Here is a 21,486-nt window from a genome sequence, read left to right on the forward strand (position 1 = left end):
ACAGGTACTATAGAGAAACCACTAGACAGGTACTATAGAGAAACCATTAGACAGGTACTATAGAGAAACCATTAGACAGGTACTATAGAGAAACCACTAGACAGGTACTATAGAGAAACCATTAGACAGGTACTATAGAAACCATAGACAGGTACTATAGAGAAACCACTAGACAGGTACTATAGAGAAACCATTAGACAGGTACTATAGAGAAACCATTAGACAGGTACTATAGAGAAACCACTAGACAGGTACTATAGAGAAACCATTAGACAGGTACTATAGAGAAACCACTAGACAGGTACTATAGAGAAACCACTAGACAGGTACTATAGAGAAACCATTAGACAGGTACTATAGAGAAACCACTAGACAGGTACTATAGAGAAACCATTAGACAGGAGAAACCATTAGACAGGTACTATAGAGAAACCATTAGACAGGAGAAACCATTAGACAGGTACTATAGAGAAACCATTAGACAGGTACTATAGAGAAACCATTAGACAGGTACTATAGAGAAACCACTAGACAGGTACTATAGAGAAACCATTAGACAGGTACTATAGAGAAACCATTAGACAGGTACTATAGAGAAACCATTAGACAGGAGAAACCATTAGACAGGTACTATAGAGAAACCATTAGACAGGTACTATAGAGAAACCACTAGACAGGTACTATAGAGAAACCATTAGACAGGTATTACATGTGTGTGTGTGTGTGTGTGTGTGTGTGTGTGTGTGTGTGTGTGTGTGTGTGTGTGTGTGTGTGTGTGTGTGTGTGTGTGTGTGTGTGTTACCCTATGAGCAACTCAGCGATGCCTCTCTTGATGGCACAGTCAGTGTGCGTTCCCTTGCCGATGTAGCTGATGCCTTTGATGTCAGTGATGAGCGCCTGGCGCTCGGTGGCGATGTCGCTCAGCTGGCGCACTAAGATGATCTCATCAGAGTAGTGCAGCGCTCCGGAGTTCCACGTCAGGGACCGGTCACACGGGTGGCGCCTAGCGACAACAACACACATAGAGAAAAGTTATATCACATCATTAAAGTCATACTGTAAAGTCATACCGTATAAAAAAATAAAAAATCATCACAGCTGGGATGGAAACAGGAAATTTTGGTAAAATGTTAGAAATGCCGACCGATGATGTCTTCTTTGACATGGTGGAATTCTTTGTGTCTGTAAAATTATTTATGCGGGAAATGGTGGTGGAAACACCTTTATGCGCAAATATTGACATACTGAACACTGAACAAAATATAAAAGTTGACAGTAGCCGTCAAAAGTTTGTACACACCTACTCATTCCAGGGTTATTCTTTATTTTTACTATTTTCTACATTGTAGAATAATAGTGAAGACATCAAAACGATGACATAACAAATATGGAATTATGAAGTAACCAAAAAAGTGTTAAACAAATCAAAATAGATTTTAGATTTTAGATTCTTCAAAGTAGCCACCCTTTGCCTTGATGAAAGCTTTGCACTGAGTAGTTTGGTTCATCAGGCTGACCTCCAGTCTTCATGGAGGAGATTACTGAGTAGTTTGATTCATCAGGCTGACCTCCAGTCTTCATGGAGGAGATTACTGAGTAGTTTGATTCATCAGGCTGATCTCCAGTCTTCATGGAGGAGATTACTGAGTAGTTTGGTTCATCAGGCTGACCCCCAGTCTTCATGGAGGAGATTACTGAGTAGTTTGATTCATCAGGCTGATCTCCAGTCTTCATGGAGATTACTGAGTAGTTTGGTTCATCAGGCTGACCTCCAGTCTTCATGGAGGAGATTACTGAGTAGTTTGGTTCATCAGGCTGATCTCCAGTCTTCATGGAGGAGATTACTGAGTAGTTTGGTTCATCAGGCTGACCTCCAGTCTTCATGGAGGAGATTACTGAGTAGTTTGGTTCATCAGGCTGATCTCCAGTCTTCATTGAGATGACTGAGTAGTTTGGTTCATCAGGCTGATCTCCAGTCTTCATGGAGATTACTGAGTAGTTTGGTTCATCAGGCTGATCTCCAGTCTTCATGGAGGAGATTACTGAGTAGCTTGGTTCATCAGACTGACCCCCAGTATTCTCTTGAAGTTATTGAGGATGATGATGTTTTGGCAATGTGAAGATAAGAATGGTACCTCTGTATCTGATAGAGAATGAACTATGTGAGGTGTGGCAGTGGAGAGGGTGAAGGTTATTACAGTGTCTTCAGAATTAACCTATAATAATCCATTGAAGGGTTTAGGTAAACTGGGACCTGGAAGAATCCATTGAAGGGTTTAGGTAAACTGGGACCTGGAAGAATCCATTGAAGGGTTTAGGTAAACTGGGACCTGGAAGAATCCATTGAAGGGTTTAGGTAAACTGTCTGGGACCTGGAATAATCCATTGAAGGGTTTAGGTAAACTGTCTGGGACCTGGAAGAATCCATTGAAGGGTGTAGGTAAACTGTCTGGGACCTGGAATAATCCATTGAAGGGTTTCGGTAAACTGTCTGGGACATGGAAGAATCCACTGAAGGGTTTAGGTAAACTGGGACCTGGAAGAATCCATTGAAGGGTTTAGGTAAACTGGGACCTGGAAGAATCCATTGAAGGGTTTAGGTAAACTGTCTGGGACCTGAAGAATCCACTGAAGGGTTTAGGTAAACTGGGACCTGGAAGAATCCATTGAAGGGTTTAGGTAAACTGTCCGGGAGGTGGAAGAATCCATTGAAGGGTTTAGGTAAACTGTCTGGGAGGTGGAAGAATCCATTGAAGGGTTTAGGTAAACTGGGACCTGGAAGAATCCATTAAAGGGTTTAGGTAAACTGGGACCTGGAAGAATCCATTGAAGGGTTTAGTTAAACTGTCTGGGACCTGGAAGAATCCATTGAAGGGTTTAGGTAAACTGGGACCTGGAAGAATCCATTGAAGGGTTTAGGTAAACTGTCTGGGACCTGAAGAATCCACTGAAGGGTTTAGGTAAACTGGGACCTGGAAGAATCCATTGAAGGGTTTAGGTAAACTGTCCGGGAGGTGGAAGAATCCATTGAAGGGTTTAGGTAAACTGTCTGGGAGGTGGAAGAATCCATTGAAGGGTTTAGGTAAACTGGGACCTGGAAGAATCCATTAAAGGGTTTAGGTAAACTGGGACCTGGAAGAATCCATTGAAGGGTTTAGTTAAACTGTCTGGGACCTGGAAGAATCCATTGAAGGGTTTAGGTAAACTGGGACCTGGAAGAATCCATTGAAGGGTTTAGGTAAACTGGGACCTGGAAGAATCCATTGAAGGGTTTAGGTAAACTGGGACCTGGAAGAATCCATTGAAGGGTTTAGGTAAACTGGGACCTGGAAGAATCCATTGAAGGGTTTAGGTAAACTGTCTGGGACCTGGAAGAATCCATTGAAGGGTTTAGGTAAACTGGGACCTGGAAGAATCCATTGAAGGGTTTAGGTAAACTGTCTGGGACCTGAAGAATCCATTGAAGGATTTAGGTAAACTGTCTGGGACCTGGAATAATCCATTGAAGGGTTTAGGTTAACTGGGACCTGGAAGAATCCATTGAAGGGTTTAGGTAAACTGTCTGGGAGGTGGAAGAATCCATTGAAGGGTTTAGGTAAACTGGGACCTGGAAGAATCCATTGAAGGGTTTAGGTTAACTGTCTGGGACCTGAAGAATCCATTGAAGGATTTAGGTAAACTGTCTGGGACCTGGAAGAATCCATTGAAGGGTTTAGGTTAACTGGGACCTGGAAGAATCCATTGAAGGGTTTAGGTAAACTGTCTGGGACCTGGAAGAATCCATTGAAGGGTTTAGGTAAACTGTCTGGGACCTGGAAGAATCCACTGTAAGGGTTTAGGTAAACTGTCTGGGAGGTATGAGTATTTGTAGATGAAAGTGCATAACTAGACATAAGGATAACTTTTCATCACTTTACTGCAGACTGAATGTGATCTTTTCAGGATAACTTTTCATCACTTTACTGCAGACTGAATGTGATCTTTCCAGGGTAACTTTTCATCAATTAAAACTCAGAGGAATCTAGTGGATGTGACTTGTTCCATTTCATTCCAACCAAATGAGATTCTGGCTTTTTTTTTACAACAGTATTTCTTATTATTACTAGTGAATGAAATAAACGTAGATTTTTTTTTACATTTAAAGATCATTTGCTTATCTGTAAACATTCAGAAAATGTGGCCATACCTGAGTTGGTTTCATTAATTAGTGAATCAAAATTCTTGTGTGATAAAATCGAATTGGTGTCATCAGCAACGAGAATGGGAAGTACAGTAGAAGACCCAACAGTAAGGTAGATTAGGAATAACAATGGTCCAATTACCCAACCCTGTGGCACGCCACAGGATATCTTGGCCCTGGTAGATGCACAGCCGTTTGCATAAACACATTGTTCTCTTTCATAAACATGACTACATAACCAACCACTAACCCTTACCCTCCACTATAAAAACTACACTGGTTAAACCCTAACCACTAACCCTTACCCTCCACTATAAAAACTAGACTGGTTAAACCCTAACCACTAACCCTTACCCTCCACTATAAAAACTACACTGGTTAAACCCTAACCCCTAACCCTTACCCTCCACTATAAAAACTAGACTGGTTAAACCCTAACCACTAACCCTTACCCTCCACTATAAAAACTAGACTGGTTAAACCCTAACCACTAACCCTTACCCTCCACTATAAAAACTACACTGGTTAAACCCTAACCCCTAACCCTTACCCTCCACTATAAAAACTAGACTGGTTAAACCCTAACCACTAACCCTTACCCTCCACTATAAAAACTAGACTGGTTAAACCCTAACCACTAACCCTTACCCTCCACTATAAAAACTACACTGGTTAAACCCTAACCCCTAACCCTTACCCTCCTGCGCCTGACTTCACCCCTCCTGCATGTTAGAGAATCGTGACACTAGAAAGTAATATTTCATGATCAACCGTGTTAAACGCTTTGGGTACATCTAAAAAAAAGATGCCAAGAGCGTATTCAATGTTGTTTAGGTCTGTAAAGAATTTATCCACAAGTTGCAAAAGAGCCAAATCTGTGGAGTAGTTTAAAAAAAAATCAAAACCATATTGGTGCTCATATAGAATACAGTGTTAATTAAGATGTTTCGACATCCTCTAATACACCGATTTTTCAAAGGATTTTAGAAAAACATGATATTACATATACTGGGCAATCATTTGTAAAAGATATTGGGATCCCGAGATTAATAGAGGGGGAAACTTTGGGAATAATACCAATTTGAATAGATTTGGATCAGTATTCCTGGAAGACACTAACTTCACCAAAGAGACACCAATCTCGTCATGACCTGCTGCTGATACCTTTAAGTTACCAATTACCTCCATCACCTCCATCAGCTCCATCACATCAGGAGGATCTCTAAATGACCAATTACCTCCATCACCTCCATCACATCAGGAGGATCTCTAAATGACCAATTACCTCCATCACCTCCATCCCCTCCATCACATCAGGAGGATCTCTAAGTTACCAATTACCTCCATCACCTCCATCACATCAGGAGGATCTCTAAGTTACCAATTACCTCCATCACCTCCATCACCTCCATCACATCAGGAGGATCTCTAAATGACCAATTACTTCCATCACCTCCATCCCCTCCATCACATCAGGAGGATCTCTAAGTTACCAATTACCTCCATCACCTCCATCACCTCCATCACATCAGGAGGATCTCTAAGTTACCAATTACCTCCATCACCTCCATCACCTCCATCACATCAGGAGGATCTCTAAATGACCAATTACCTCCATCACATCAGGAGGATCTCTAAGTTACCAATTACCTCCATCACATCAGGAGCATCTCTAAGTTACCAATTACCTCCATCACCTCCATCACATCAGGAGGATCTCTAAATGACCAATTACCTCCATCACCTCCATCACATCAGGAGGATGAAATTGAAGCAGAAAAGGGAAATGTCCCTTAAATGTAATCCAAGGGATTTCCTTCAGTTTTCTCTATGTTCTTTGACAGAGAAGAATCCACATTCACAAAATAAAAGTTATTAAGTTCACATTAAGATCACGAAAGGTCTTATTTCCAACAATTTACTTGTTTTTATTTAACCTTTAACTAGGCAAGCCAGTTAATCACAAATTCTTATTTACAATGACGGCCTACCCCGGACAAACCCTCCCCTAACCCGGACGACGCTGGGCCAATTGTGCGCTGCCCCATGATACTCCCGATCACGGCCAGTTGTGAAATAGCCCGGGATCGATCCGGGTCTGTAGTGACACCTCTAGCACTGCGATGCAGTGCCTTAGAACGCTGCGCCACTCAGTCCCTAAAATTGAGATTGAGATGAGATACATTGAGATGAGATAGTTGTAGATGAGATACATTGAGATGGGATAGTTGTAGATGAGATACATTGAGAGGAGATACGTAGAGATGAGATACAGTGACATGAGATACAGTGAGATGAGATAGTTGTAGATGAGATACATTGAGATGAGATACAGTGAGATGAGATACATTGAGATGAGATACAATGAGATGAGATACATTGAGAGGAGATACAATGAGATGAGATACAGTGAGATGAGATAGTTGTAGATGAGATACATTGAGATGAGATACAGTGAGATGAGATACATTGAGAGGAGATACAGTGAGATGAGATACAGTGACATGAGATACAGTGAGATGAGATTCATTGAGAGGAGATACAGTGAGATGAGATACAGTGAGATGAGATTCATTGAGAGGAGATACATTGAGATGAGATACAGTGAGATGAGATAGTTGTAGATGAGATACATTGAGATGAGATAGTTGTAGATGAGATACAGTGAGATGAGATAGTTGTAGATGAGATACATTGAGAGGAGATACATTGAGATGAGATACAGTGAGATGAGATACAGTGAGAGGAGATACAGTGAGATGAGATACAGTGAGATGAGATACAGTGAGATGAGATAGTTGTAGATGAGATACATTGAGATGAGATAGTTGTAGATGAGATACATTGAGATGAGATAGTTGTAGATGAGATACAATGAGATGAGATACATTGAGATGAGATACATTGAGAGGAGATACATTGAGAGGAGATAGTTGTAGATGAGATACATTGAGATGAGATACATTGAGAGGAGATAGTTCTAGATGAGATACATTGAGATGAGATACAGTGAGATGAGATACATAGAGATGAGATACAATGAGAGGAGATACAGTGAGATGAGATACATTGAGATGAGATACAGTGAGATGAGATACATAGAGATGAGATACAATGAGAGGAGATACAGTGAGATGAGATAGAGTGAGATGAGATACATTAAGATGAGATACATTGAGAGGAGATTCATTGAGATGAGATACAGTGAGATGAGATACATAGAGATGAGATACAATGAGAGGAGATACAGTGAGATGAGATACAGTGAGATGAGATACATTGAGATGAGATACAGTGAGATGAGATACAGTGAGATGAGATACAGTGAGATGAGATACATTGAGATGAGATACATTGAGAGGAGATTCATTGAGATGAGATACAGTGAGATGAGATACACAGAGATGAGATACAATGAGAGGAGATACAGTGAGATGAGATACAGTGAGATGAGATACATTGAGATGAGATACAGTGAGATGAGATACAGTGAGATGAGATACAGTGAGATGAGATACATTGAGATGAGATAGTTGTAGATGAGATACAGTGAGATGAGATTCATTGAGAGGAGATAGTTGTAGATGAGATACAGTGAGATGAGATACAGTGAGATGAGATACAGTGAGATGAGATACATTGAGAGGAGATAGTTGTAGATGAGATACAGTGAGATGAGATACAGTGAGATGAGATACAGTGAGAGGAGATAGTTGTAGATGAGATACATTGAGATGAGATAGTTGTAGATGAGATACATTGAGATGAGATAGTTGTAGATGAGATACAATGAGATGAGATAGTTGTAGATGAGATACAATGAGATGAGATACATTGAGATGAGATAGTTGTAGATGAGATACATTGAGATGAGATAGTTGTAGATGAGATACATTGAGATGAGATAGTTGTAGATGAGATACAATGAGATGAGATACATTGAGATGAGATACATTGAGAGGAGATACATTGAGAGGAGATAGTTGTAGATGAGATACATTGAGATGAGATACATTGAGAGGAGATAGTTCTAGATGAGATACATTGAGATGAGATACAGTGAGATGAGATACATAGAGATGAGATACAATGAGAGGAGATACAGTGAGATGAGATACAATGAGATGAGATACAGTGAGATGAGATACATAGAGATGAGATACAATGAGAGGAGATACAGTGAGATGAGATAGAGTGAGATGAGATACATTAAGATGAGATACATTGAGAGGAGATTCATTGAGATGAGATACAGTGAGATGAGATACATAGAGATGAGATACAATGAGAGGAGATACAGTGAGATGAGATACAGTGAGATGAGATACATTGAGATGAGATACATTGAGATGAGATACAGTGAGATGAGATACAGTGAGATGAGATACATTGAGAGGAGATTCATTGAGATGAGATACAGTGAGATGAGATACACAGAGATGAGATACAATGAGAGGAGATACAGTGAGATGAGATACAGTGAGATGAGATACATTGAGATGAGATACAGTGAGATGAGATACAGTGAGATGAGATACAGTGAGATGAGATACATTGAGATGAGATAGTTGTAGATGAGATACAGTGAGATGAGATTCATTGAGAGGAGATAGTTGTAGATGAGATACAGTGAGATGAGATACAGTGAGATGAGATACAGTGAGATGAGATACATTGAGAGGAGATAGTTGTAGATGAGATACAGTGAGATGAGATACAGTGAGATGAGATACAGTGAGAGGAGATAGTTGTAGATGAGATACATTGAGATGAGATAGTTGTAGATGAGATACATTGAGATGAGATAGTTGTAGATGAGATACAATGAGATGAGATACATTGAGAGGAGATACATAGAGATGAGATACAATGAGAGGAGATACAGTGAGATGAGATACAGTGAGATGAGATACATTGAGATGAGATACAGTGAGATGAGATACAGTGAGATGAGATACAGTGAGATGAGATACAGTGAGATGAGATACAGTGAAATGAGATACATTGAGAGGAGATACATTGAGATGAGATAGTTCTAGATGAGATACATTGAGATGAGATACAGTGAGATGAGATAGTTCTAGATGAGATACATTGAGATGAGATACAGTGAGATGAGATACATAGAGATGAGATACAATGAGAGTAGATACAGTGAGATGAGATACAGTGAGATGAGATACATTGAGATGAGATACATTGAGAGGAGATTCATTGAGATGAGATACAGTGAGATGAGATACATAGAGATGAGATACAATGAGAGGAGATACAGTGAGATGAGATACAGTGAGATGAGATACATAGAGATGAGATACAATGAGAGGAGATACAGTGAGATGAGATACAGTGAGATGAGATACATTGAGATGAGATACAGTGAGATGAGATACAGTGAGATGAGATACATTGAGAGGAGATACATTGAGATGAGATAGTTGTAGATGAGATACAGTGAGATGAGATACAGTGAGATGAGATACATTGAGAGGAGATAGTTGTAGATGAGATACAGTGAGATGAGATACAGTGAGATGAGATACAGTGAGATGAGATACAGTGAGAGGAGATAGTTGTAGATGAGATACAGTGAGATGAGATACAGTGAGATGAGATACAGTGAGAGGAGATAGTTGTGGATGAGATAGTTGTAGATGAGATACAGTGAGATGAGATACAGTGAGATGAGATAGTTGTAGATGAGATACAGTGAGATGAGATGCAGTGAGAGGAGATAGTTGTAGATGAGATACAGTGAGATGAGATACAGTGAGATGAGATAGTTGTAGATGCCTTTTTCTTATTCAAAAGTTGATTGATGATTTTCCAAGATGGCTTTAAATTATTTAAGGATTCTTGGAATGTGTTAGAAAAATATATTTTTGGGGATATCCGAAGTAAGTGAGTAAATTTGTTCTTAAACTTTTTGTAATTGGCAGAATTCAGGGGAGAGAGATATGTGAGAAACTTTTCATACAACTTTTAACTGAGTATTTTTTGAGGCCGGTTGTGAACCAAGGTTTCCAGAACCTTCTGCTGATCTCTTACGTGGTTTAACTAAGGGGAAATAATGGGGAAATACAGAGTTCAAAGATGTGAGGAAAAGTCTGGTATGCAGACTGATTTATAAACATTTTCCCATTAAATATCCCCAAACAACATCTTAAAGCGCTCACAATTACTTTAGTTAAATATTCTACATTTAATGCTACTAATCATTCCCATCTGTTGATTTCCAGCTGCCAGGGAGAAGTGGAACATTGGAAAGTGGTCAGAAATGTCTACCTGTATTAGCCACATTATTCAAAGAATTAGTAAAAAATTTGATCAATAAGGCTGTTAGATGAACTGGTCAGTCTGGTCTGATAGATAAATACAGATAGATGGAGTATTCAGTCTGGTCTGATAGATAATACAGATAGATGGAGTATAAATATTCAGTCTGTGGGCTTATAGATGAGGGGATACAGATAGATGGAGTATAAAGTATTCAGTCTGATAGATGGAGTATAAAGTATTCAGTCTGATAGATAGAGTATAAAGTATTCAGTTTGATAGATGGAGTATAAAGTATTCAGTCTGATAGATGGAGTATAAAGTATTCAGTCTGATAGATGGAGTATAAAGTATTCAACAAGTCAGATGTCAGTGAGTGGTTCGAGAGAAACACGTTTTTTGTTGTTGTGCGTATGGAAAACGTATGAAATCTTTTATTTCATCTCATGAAACAGTTTCCGTTTATATTTTCGTGCAGTATAGTAACCGTCATACCGTCGTAACCATCAGGAAACATGGAGTCATGAGATGACATGGTGTGTGTGAGTGGTCCTCCCACTACGACTCTGGAAACACTTTATTTAGGTGATTAAATAAGTGATGATGAACTTCCCAGGGTGAGGAAAAGGCACGGTACATCTTCCAATAAATATCTAGGGTCTTATTCTGGTGACATGATGACATGACATAGAGCTTTACCACAGCCACAACACTAGCTGAACAACTCTCTCTTCGTGAGTAGGAGCCCAGCCTGGGCCCGAAGCAGCACGGCCATGAGACAACCATAAAGTACTGTTCTGTAATGGACAGCCAGGATGTGTGTTACATCCTGTGTGTGTGTGTGTGTGTGTGTGTGTGTGTGTGTGTGTGTGTGTGTGTGTGTGTGTGTGTGTGTGTGTGTGTGTGTGTGTGTGTGTGTGTGTGTGTGTGTGTGTGTGTGTGTGTGTGTGTGTGTGTGTGTGTGTGTGTGTGCGTGTGTATCTTACATCTCTTTGAGTTCCATGATGAAGCGTTCAGTAAAGCTCTTGATCTGGTCGATGTAGAAGTTAGGAGGTTTGGCCCTGAGAGCAACACTCTCAGACGTGTCCAGCACAAAGAACAGGTCCACCGGACACTCTGCAACCATACACACACACACACACACACACACACACACACACACACACACACACACACACACACACACACACACACACACACACACACACACAGGGGAAACATGAACATATGACATATCGGTATACACATAGAACAGAAACAGTATGCATGTGTACAGTGCATTTGAAAAGTATTCAGACCTCTTCCCCTTTTTCCACATTTTGTTGCAGACTTATTCTAAAATGTATTCAAAACATTTTTTTGCTCATCAATCTACACACAATACCCCATAATGACAAAGAGAAAACAGGTTTTTAGACATTTTTGCAAAAAAACTAAACAGAAATACCTTATTTACATAAGTATTCAGACCATTTACTATGAGACTCAAAATTGATCTCAGGTGCATCCTGTTTCCATTGATCATCCTTGAGATGTTTCTACAACTTGATTGGAATCCACCTGTGGTAAATTCAATTGATTGGACATGATTTGGAAAGGAACACACCTGTCAATATAAGGTCCCACAGTTGACAGTGCATGTCGGAACAAAAACCAAGCCATGAGGTCGAAGGAATTGTCTGTAGAACTCTGAGACAGGATTGTGTCAAGACACAGATCTGGGGAAGGGTACCAAAACATTTCTGCGGCATTGAAGGTCCCCAAAAACACAGTGGCCTCCATCATTCTTAAATGGAAGAAGTTTGGAACCACCAAGACTCTTCCTAGAGCTGGCCGCCCGGCCAAACTAAGCAATCGGGGGAGAAGGGCCTTGGTCTGGGAGGTGACCAAGAACCTGATGGCCACTCTGACAGAGCTCTAGAGTTCCTCTGTGGAGATGGGAGAACCTTCCAGAAGGTCAACCATCTCTGCAGCACTCCACCAATCAGGCCTTTATAGTAGAGTGGCCAGACAGAAGCCACTCCTCAGTAAAAGGCACATGACAGCCTGCTTGGAGTTAATCCCAACCCTAAAGGACTCTCTGACTATGAGAAACAAGATTCTCTGTCTGATGAAACCAAGATTGAACTCTTTGGCCTGAGTGCCAAGCGTCACGTCTGGAGGAAACCTGGCACCATCCCTACAGTGAAGCATGGTGGTGGCAGCATCATGCTGTGGGGATGTTTTTCAGCGGCAGGGACTGGGAGACTTGTCAGGATCGAGGGAAAGATGAACGGAGCAAAATACAGAGAGATCCTTGATGAAAACCTGCTCAGGACCTCAGATTGGGGCGAAGGTTCACTTTCCAACAGGACAACGACCCTAAGCACACAGTCAAGACAACGCAGGAGTGGCTTCGGGACAAGTCTCTGAATGTCCTTCAATGGCCCAGCCAGAGACCGGACTTGAACCCGATCGAACATCTCTGGAGAGACCAGATACAGGTGTACCAAGCTTGTAGTGTCATATGCAAGAACACTCGAGGCTGTAATAGCTGCCAAAGGTGCTTCAACAAAGTACTGAGTAAAGAGTCTGAATATGGGGTATTGTGTGTAGATTGAATACTTTCTGAATGCACTGTACATCATCACATCATCATCGTCACATCGTCATCGTCACATCGTCACATCGTCATCGTCACATCGTCATCGTGTCATCGTCACATCGTCATCGTCACATCGTCATCGTGTCATCGTCACATCGTCACATCGTCACATCGTCATCGTCACATCGTCATCGTCACATCGTCATCGTCACATCGTCATCGTCATCGTCATCGTCACATCATCACATCGTCATCGTCACATCGTCACATCGTCACATCGTCATCGTCACATCGTCACATCGTCACATCGTCATCGTCACATCGTCATCGTGTCATCGTCACATCGTCATCGTCACATCGTCATCGTCACATCGTCACATCGTCACATCGTCACATCGTCATCGTCACAGTCATCGTCACATCGTCATCGTCACATCGTCATCGTCACATCGTCACATCATCACATCGTCATCGTCACATCATCACATCGTCATCGTCACATCGTCACATCGTCATCATCACATCGTCATCGTCACATCGTCATCGTCACATCGTCATCGTCACATCGTCACATCGTCACATCGTCACAGTCATCGTCACATCGTCATCGTCACATCGTCATCGTCACATCGTCATCGTCACATCGTTACATCGTCATCGTCACATCGTCATCGTCACATCGTCACATCGTCATCGTCACATCGTCACATCGTCACATCGTCATCGTCACATCGTCATCGTGTCATCGTCACATCGTCATCGTCACATCGTCATCGTCACATCGTCACATCGTCATCGTCACATCGTCACATCGTCACATCGTCATCGTCACATCGTCACATCGTCACATCGTCACATCGTCACATCGTCACATCATCACATCGTCATCGTCACATCATCACATCGTCATCGTCACATCGTCACATCGTCATCATCACATCGTCATATCGTCACATCGTCACATCGTCACATCGTCATCATCACATCGTCATATCGTCACATCATCACATCGTCATCGTCACATCGTCATCGTCACATCGTCACATCGTCACATCGTCACATCGTCATCGTCACATCGTCACATCGTCATCGTCACATCGTCACATCGTCACATCGTCACAGTCATCGTCACATCGTCATCATCGTCATCGTCACATCGTTACATCGTCATCGTCACATCGTCATCGTCACATCGTCATCGTCACATCGTCATCGTCATCGTCACATCGTCATCGTCACATCGTCACATCGTCACTCATTCAATGGAAGTAGTCCTTGCGAAATCCCCACCTCTGCCACCAAATGTGACTAATCTGGCTTAAAAATGTCTTACATTTACAAAAAAAGCTAAAATAAGGACTGAAAGTAGAACACGATTGTTTAATGATGTGTTAGACCAATTAAATCAATCACAGTGTGATGTCATAGGCAATGTTCCTTCTAAGATGCGCGCGGGCGCCGCGGACTGCCGTGCAGAACAAATATCAGCTGGTGCAGAGAAGCACGAGATTGAGCTTCCCTCATCTTTCTAGTTTCCCCCTTTTAGTGAATACTATCAACGTTTCGCTTTACTGTGGGAATTGTGATCTAATCATCGCAATATTATCCACTTTCAATGTAACATACCGAAACAAAACGAACTATGCAAGACTTAGTATGCACAATTACCTGTGCAAGAGATTTTGTTGTAGGCAGAGCGTATTGGAATAGGATTCTACTGCATTGACAGGCATGACTCGAGCCTGTACTCTACACAGACTGGTGCGCCATAACCAATCAGAGCTGCAATAGACCTATATGCAAATATCCATTGCCGTAAATGGATCTGTTCCATTCACTTAGAACTGGACTGTGTTAACAGCATGAGCGATCGTGAGTAGATGTGCTTGTTTGAGTCCAAAGCGAGAGCTGCATGTAGCCACCTGTGCACATTTGTTCATATTCTTTGCTAGTTAGTGAGTTATTAGCCCAGTTATAGCTAATAGCTAATTTATAGCTAATTTATACTCAACAATTGTGGAGTGGTTGCTTCCTACAAGAACACTAAATATGTACATTTAATCTGTCAGGTAAAAGAGCTTTTTTATGTCTTAAAGGGGCAGTGTTGTATTTTGAGACGGTCAGGTAAAGAGCTTTTTTCTGTCTTAAAGGGGAAGTGTTGTATTTTGAGACGGTCAGGTAAAGAGCTTTTTTCTGTCTTAAAGGGGAAGTGTTGTATTTTGAGACGGTCAGGTAAAGAGCTTTTTTATGTCTTAAAGGGGAAGTGTTGTATTTTGAGACGTTCTTGAATAAGATAAGTAGCCAATAGGCAGAGGGTAGCATCATTTTCGGATCCTCTGTAATAATGGTATGGGAATAATAATGACGTTTATTTTGAAAACTGTTTTTTTGTTGTTGCATCAAACAGCACAACAACATTTTTCAGTCACGTCTTCGTCTGAAGGACAAGTGAATGAACAGGTTAACGTCAAGCCTTGCATGATTTATTCAAAAGTCTCATGGAATGTAGGCCTATATTGAACACCACCCATTGGCTGCTACTGTGGACTGAATGACCGAACAGTTATTTCCATGTTAACATGTTATGGTATGCGTGTTCTCCATTGTTTTTGATAGTATGCCTCTCTGGTAGACCTACATTATGATCAAATAGCCACAGTTGCCTAACAGTCACCGTTATAACTGCAACTTAAAGAGGGTACAGCCTCAGTGATCACAGTTAACTGTTATAACTGTAATTTAGTTGGTACAGCCTCAGTGAACACAGTAAACTGTTATAACTGTAATTTAGCGGGTACAGCCTCAGTGAACACAGTAAACTGTTATAACTGTAATTTAGCGGGTACAGCCTCAGTGTTTACAGTAAACTGTTATAACTGTAATTTAGCGGGTACAGCCTCAGTGATCACAGTAAACTGTTATAACTGTAATTTAGCGGGTACAGCCTCAGTGTTTACAGTAAACTGTTATAACTGTAATTTAGCGGGTACAGCCTCAGTGATCACAGTAAACTGTTATAACTGTAATTTAGCGGGTACAACCTCAGTGATCACAGTAAACTGTTATAACTGTAATTTAGCGGGTACAGCCTCAGTGTTCACAGTAAACTGTTATAACTGTAATTTAGCGGGTACAACCTGTGTTCACAGTAAACTGTTATAACTGTAATTTAGCGGGTACAGCCTCAGTGATCACAGTAAACTGTTATAACTGTAATTTAGCGGGTACAGCCTCAGTGTTTACAGTAAACTGTTATAACTGTAATTTAGCGGGTACAGCCTCAGTGATCACAGTAAACTGTTATAACTGTAATTTAGCGGGTACAGCCTCAGTGTTTACAGTAAACTGTTATAACTGTAATTTAGCGGGTACAGCCTCAGTGATCACAGTAAACTGTTATAACTGTAATTTAGCGGGTACAACCTCAGTGATCACAGTAAACTGTTATAACTGTAATTTAGCGGGTACAGCCTCAGTGTTCACAGTAAACTGTTATAACTGTAATTTAGCGGGTACAGCCTCAGTGATCACAGTAAACTGTTATAACTGTAATTTAGCTGGTACAGCCTCAGTGATCACAGTAAACTGTTATAACTGTAATTTAGCTGGTACAGCCTCAGTGATCACAGTAAACTGTTATAACTGTAATTTAGCAGGTACATCCTCAGTGATCACAGTAAACTGTTATAACTGTAATTTAGCTGGTACAGCCTCAGTGATCACAGTAAACTGTTATAACTGTAATTTAGCGGGTACAGCCTCAGTGATCACAGTTAACTGTTATAACTGTAATTTAGTTGGTACAGCCTCAGTGAACACAGTAAACTGTTATAACTGTAATTTAGCGGGTACAGCCTCAGTGAACACAGTAAACTGTTATAACTGTAATTTAGCGGGTACAGCCTCAGTGTTTACATAAAACTGTTATAACTGTAATTTAGCGGGTACAGCCTCAGTGATCACAGTAAACTGTTATAACTGTAATTTAGCGGGTACAGCCTCAGTGTTTACAGTAAACTGTTATAACTGTAATTTAGCGGGTACAGCCTCAGTGATCACAGTAAACTGTTATAACTGTAATTTAGCGGGTACAGCCTCAGTGTTTACAGTAAACTGTTATAACTGTAATTTAACGGGTACAGCCTCAGTGTTCACCGTAAACTGTTATAACTGTAATTTAGCGGGTACAGCCTCAGTGAACACAGTAAACTGTTATAACTGTAATTTAGCGGGTACAGCCTCAGTGTTTACAGTAAACTGTTATAACTGTAATTTAGCGGGTACAGCCTCAGTGATCACAGTAAACTGTTATAACTGTAATTTAGCGGGTACAGCCTCAGTGTTTACAGTAAACTGTTATAACTGTAATTTAGCGGGTACAGCCTCAGTGATCACAGTAAACTGTTATAACTGTAATTTAGCGGGTACAGCCTCAGTGTTTACAGTAAACTGTTATAACTGTAATTTAACGGGTACAGCCTCAGTGTTCACAGTAAACTGTTATAACTGTAATTTAGCGGGTACAGCCTCAGTGAACACAGTAAACTGTTATAACTGTAATTTAGCGGGTACAGCCTCAGTGTTTACAGTAAACTGTTATAACTGTAATTTGGCGGGTACAGCCTCAGTGATCACAGTAAACTGTTATAACTGTAATTTAGCGGGTACAACCTCAGTGATCACAGTAAACTGTTATAACTGTAATTTAGCGGGTACAGCCTCAGTGTTCACAGTAAACTGTTATAACTGTAATTTAGCGGGTACAGCCTGTTCTCACAGTAAACTGTTATAACTGTAATTTAGCGGGTACAGCCTCAGTGATCACAGTAAACTGTTATAACTGTAATTTAGCGGGTACAGCCTCAGTGTTTACAGTAAACTGTTATAACTGTAATTTAGCGGGTACAGCCTCAGTGATCACAGTAAACTGTTATAACTGTAATTTAGCGGGTACAGCCTCAGTGTTTACAGTAAACTGTTATAACTGTAATTTAGCGGGTACAGCCTCAGTGATCACAGTAAACTGTTATAACTGTAATTTAGCGGGTACAACCTCAGTGATCACAGTAAACTGTTATAACTGTAATTTAGCGGGTACAGCCTCAGTGTTCACAGTAAACTGTTATAACTGTAATTTAGCGGGTACAGCCTGTGTTCACAGTAAACTGTTATAACTGTAATTTAGCGGGTACAGCCTCAGTGATCACAGTAAACTGTTATAACTGTAATTTAGCGGGTACAGCCTCAGTGATCACAGTAAACTGTTATAACTGTAATTTAGCTGGTACAGCCTCAGTGATCACAGTAAACTGTTATAACTGTAATTTAGCTGGTACAGCCTCAGTGATCACAGTAAACTGTTATAACTGTAATTTAGCAGGTACATCCTCAGTTTCTCACAGTAAACTGTTATAACTGTAATTTAGCTGGTACAGCCTCAGTGATCACAGTAAACTGTTATAACTGTAATTTAGCGGGTACAGCCTCAGTGATCACAGTTAACTGTTATAACTGTAATTTAGTTGGTACAGCCTCAGTGAACACAGTAAACTGTTATAACTGTAATTTAGCGGGTACAGCCTCAGTGAACACAGTAAACTGTTATAACTGTAATTTAGCGGGTACAGCCTCAGTGTTTACAGTAAACTGTTATAACTGTAATTTAGCGGGTACAGCCTCAGTGATCACAGTAAACTGTTATAACTGTAATTTAGCGGGTACAGCCTCAGTGTTTACAGTAAACTGTTATAACTGTAATTTAGCGGATACAGCCTCAGTGATCACAGTAAACTGTTATAACTGTAATTTAGCGGGTACAGCCTCAGTGTTTACAGTAAACTGTTATAACTGTAATTTAACGGGTACAGCCTCAGTGTTCACAGTAAACTGTTATAACTGTAATTTAGCGGGTACAGCCTCAGTGAACACAGTAAACTGTTATAACTGTAATTTAGCGGGTACAGCCTCAGTGTTTACAGTAAACTGTTATAACTGTAATTTAGCGGGTACAGCCTCAGTGATCACAGTAAACTGTTATAACTGTAATTTAGCGGGTACAGCCTCAGTGATCACAGTTAACTGTTATAACTGTAATTTAGTTGGTACAGCCTCAGTGAACACAGTAAACTGTTATAACTGTAATTTAGCGGGTACAGCCTCAGTGAACACAGTAAACTGTTATAACTGTAATTTAGCGGGTACAGCCTCAGTGATCACAGTAAACCACTGTTATAACTGTAATTTAGCGGGTACAGCCTCAGTGATCACAGTAAACCACTGTTATAACTGTAATTTAGCGGGTACAGCCTCAGTAATCACAGTAAATGGTTATAACTGTAATTTAACGGGTACAGCCTCAGTGATCACAGTAAACTGTTATAACTGTAATTTAGCGGGTACAGCCTCAGTGATCACAGTTAACTGTTATAACTGTAATTTAGTTGGTACAGCCTCAGTGAACACAGTAAACTGTTATAACTGTAATTTAGCGGGTACAGCCTCAGTGAACACAGTAAACTGTTATAACTGTAATTTAGCGGGTACAGCCTCAGTGTTTACAGTAAACTGTTATAACTGTAATTTAGCGGGTACAGCCTCAGTGATCACAGTAAACTGTTATAACTGTAATTTAGCGGGTACAGCCTCAGTGTTTACAGTAAACTGTTATAACTGTAATTTAGCGGGTACAGCCTCAGTGATCACAGTAAACTGTTATAACTGTAATTTAGCGGGTACAGCCTCAGTGTTTACAGTAAACTGTTATAACTGTAATTTAACGGGTACAGCCTCAGTGTTCACAGTAAACTGTTATAACTGTAATTTAGCGGGTACAGCCTCAGTGAACACAGTAAACTGTTATAACTGTAATTTAGCGGGTACAGCCTCAGTGTTTACAGTAAACTGTTATAACTGTAATTTAGCGGGTACAGCCTCAGTGATCACAGTAAACTGTTATAACTGTAATTTAGCGGGTACAGCCTCGGTGATCACAGTTAACTGTAAAAACTGTAATTTAGTTGGTACAGCCTCAGTGAACACAGTAAACTGTTATAACTGTAATTTAGCGGGTACAGCCTCGGTGAACACAGTAAACTGTTATAACTGTAATTTAGCGGGTACAGCCTCAGTGTTTACAGTAAACTGTTATAACTGTAATTTAGCAGGTACAGCCTCAGTGATCACAGTAAACTGTTATAACTGTAATTTAGCGGGTACAGCCTCAGTGTTTACAGTAAACTGTTATAACTGTAATTTAACGGGTACAGCCTCAGTGTTCACAGTAAACTGTTATAACTGTAATTTAGCGGGTACAACCTCAGTGATCACAGTAAACTGTTATAACTGTAATTTAGCGTGTACAGCCTCAGCGAACATTGATCATAGGCAAGTCCTACATGTTAAATCTTCATTGACTTTCCTATGGTTTCCATTTAAATTCAAAAAGCCACATTGATTGATTGGTTGAACGATTTAATGATTGATTGATTGATTGGTTAGCAATTAAGTGGCCCCTAACACTGATCTAAAGTCAGTTTCAATCCCCAGACCCCCTGGTGGTAGGTTAGGATATGGGGAGGGATATCTGATCCTAGAGCTGTGCATAAGGCAACTCCCACTCTGAACATCTGCAGCTGTGATAGCTAGGTAGACTGTAGCCTACCTACAGCAGGACCAAGCACCAAACCAGCTAGTATATGCCATATGATTTTAGCATTGTATATTTTACGAAACCTGCTTTAGCTCTGAAATAGGCTACAGCTAACGTTAACGTACAACTAAACATCTGGCCAAGACACAGATACCCCGTTTTCTCTCTCTGTGGCTTTTAACTTGTTTCTTAATCACAAAGAGCTTGCTTGGATCCGTCTTAATTACATAGACAGATAATACTGGTCAACCCGGAACATAAATCTTTTTTTTTTTATATATATATATCTAGAAACATTAACTTTATAAACTCACCCCAGAACTTTGGTCTGTTGGTCTGCTGTGTGAGCACCACAGCAAACATCGCGCCGACGCACAGAAGAGAGAGAACTCCACGAGCCCCCATGGCTGTTTATTCGGTTTTAAAACTAAACTTTCAAACCCAAATCACCACAAACCGTCTCCAACCCGAACCTCCGAACTGAACTTCAAAAGATGGATGAAACCGGAGCTCTGTCAATGTTCCGTTAGTCCGTTACAACCCCGAGCCAAACCGGGAGCGCGCATTGGACGCAACGCCTTGAGAAGAGGAGGAGTGGCATTCACGGAGAAATATAATCTGAAGAGTTCTGCTGAATTCTGCAAAACTGTAACTAGCCAGTAATAAAAACGACCCATGCACATTTTCCTAAGAAACACAATATTCCTACAGGAATCATGGGACCTTGCTATGGCTTTGTATTAGTGAGATCTTCTCTCCCATTGTTCTGTTTTATGGGGTAAACATGGGGTAAACATG

The 21,486-nt window shown here is 40.6% G+C and overlaps 1 protein-coding gene across 1 annotated transcript in view; it reads right to left on the reverse strand.

The window, feature by feature from the left end:
• LOC115191084 (collagen alpha-1(VI) chain) overlaps window positions 1-21,275 on the reverse strand; it is a gene marked incomplete at its 3' end in the record, with an annotated part of 34,462 nt that extends 13,187 nt beyond the window's left edge. Inside the window, exons 1-3 of the mRNA XM_029749083.1 lie at window positions 21,003-21,275; window positions 11,443-11,572; window positions 803-1,003 (exon numbers count right to left, since the gene is read on the reverse strand). Of these exons, the coding sequence (XP_029604943.1) occupies window positions 803-1,003; window positions 11,443-11,572; window positions 21,003-21,093 (422 nt within the window). The remainder of the gene's footprint in view (window positions 1-802; window positions 1,004-11,442; window positions 11,573-21,002) is intronic.
• Window positions 21,276-21,486: the final 211 nt, after the last annotated feature.

This window comes from Salmo trutta, unplaced genomic scaffold, assembly GCF_901001165.1.
Source record: "Salmo trutta unplaced genomic scaffold, fSalTru1.1, whole genome shotgun sequence".
Classification (NCBI taxonomy): Eukaryota; Metazoa; Chordata; class Actinopteri; order Salmoniformes; family Salmonidae; genus Salmo; species Salmo trutta.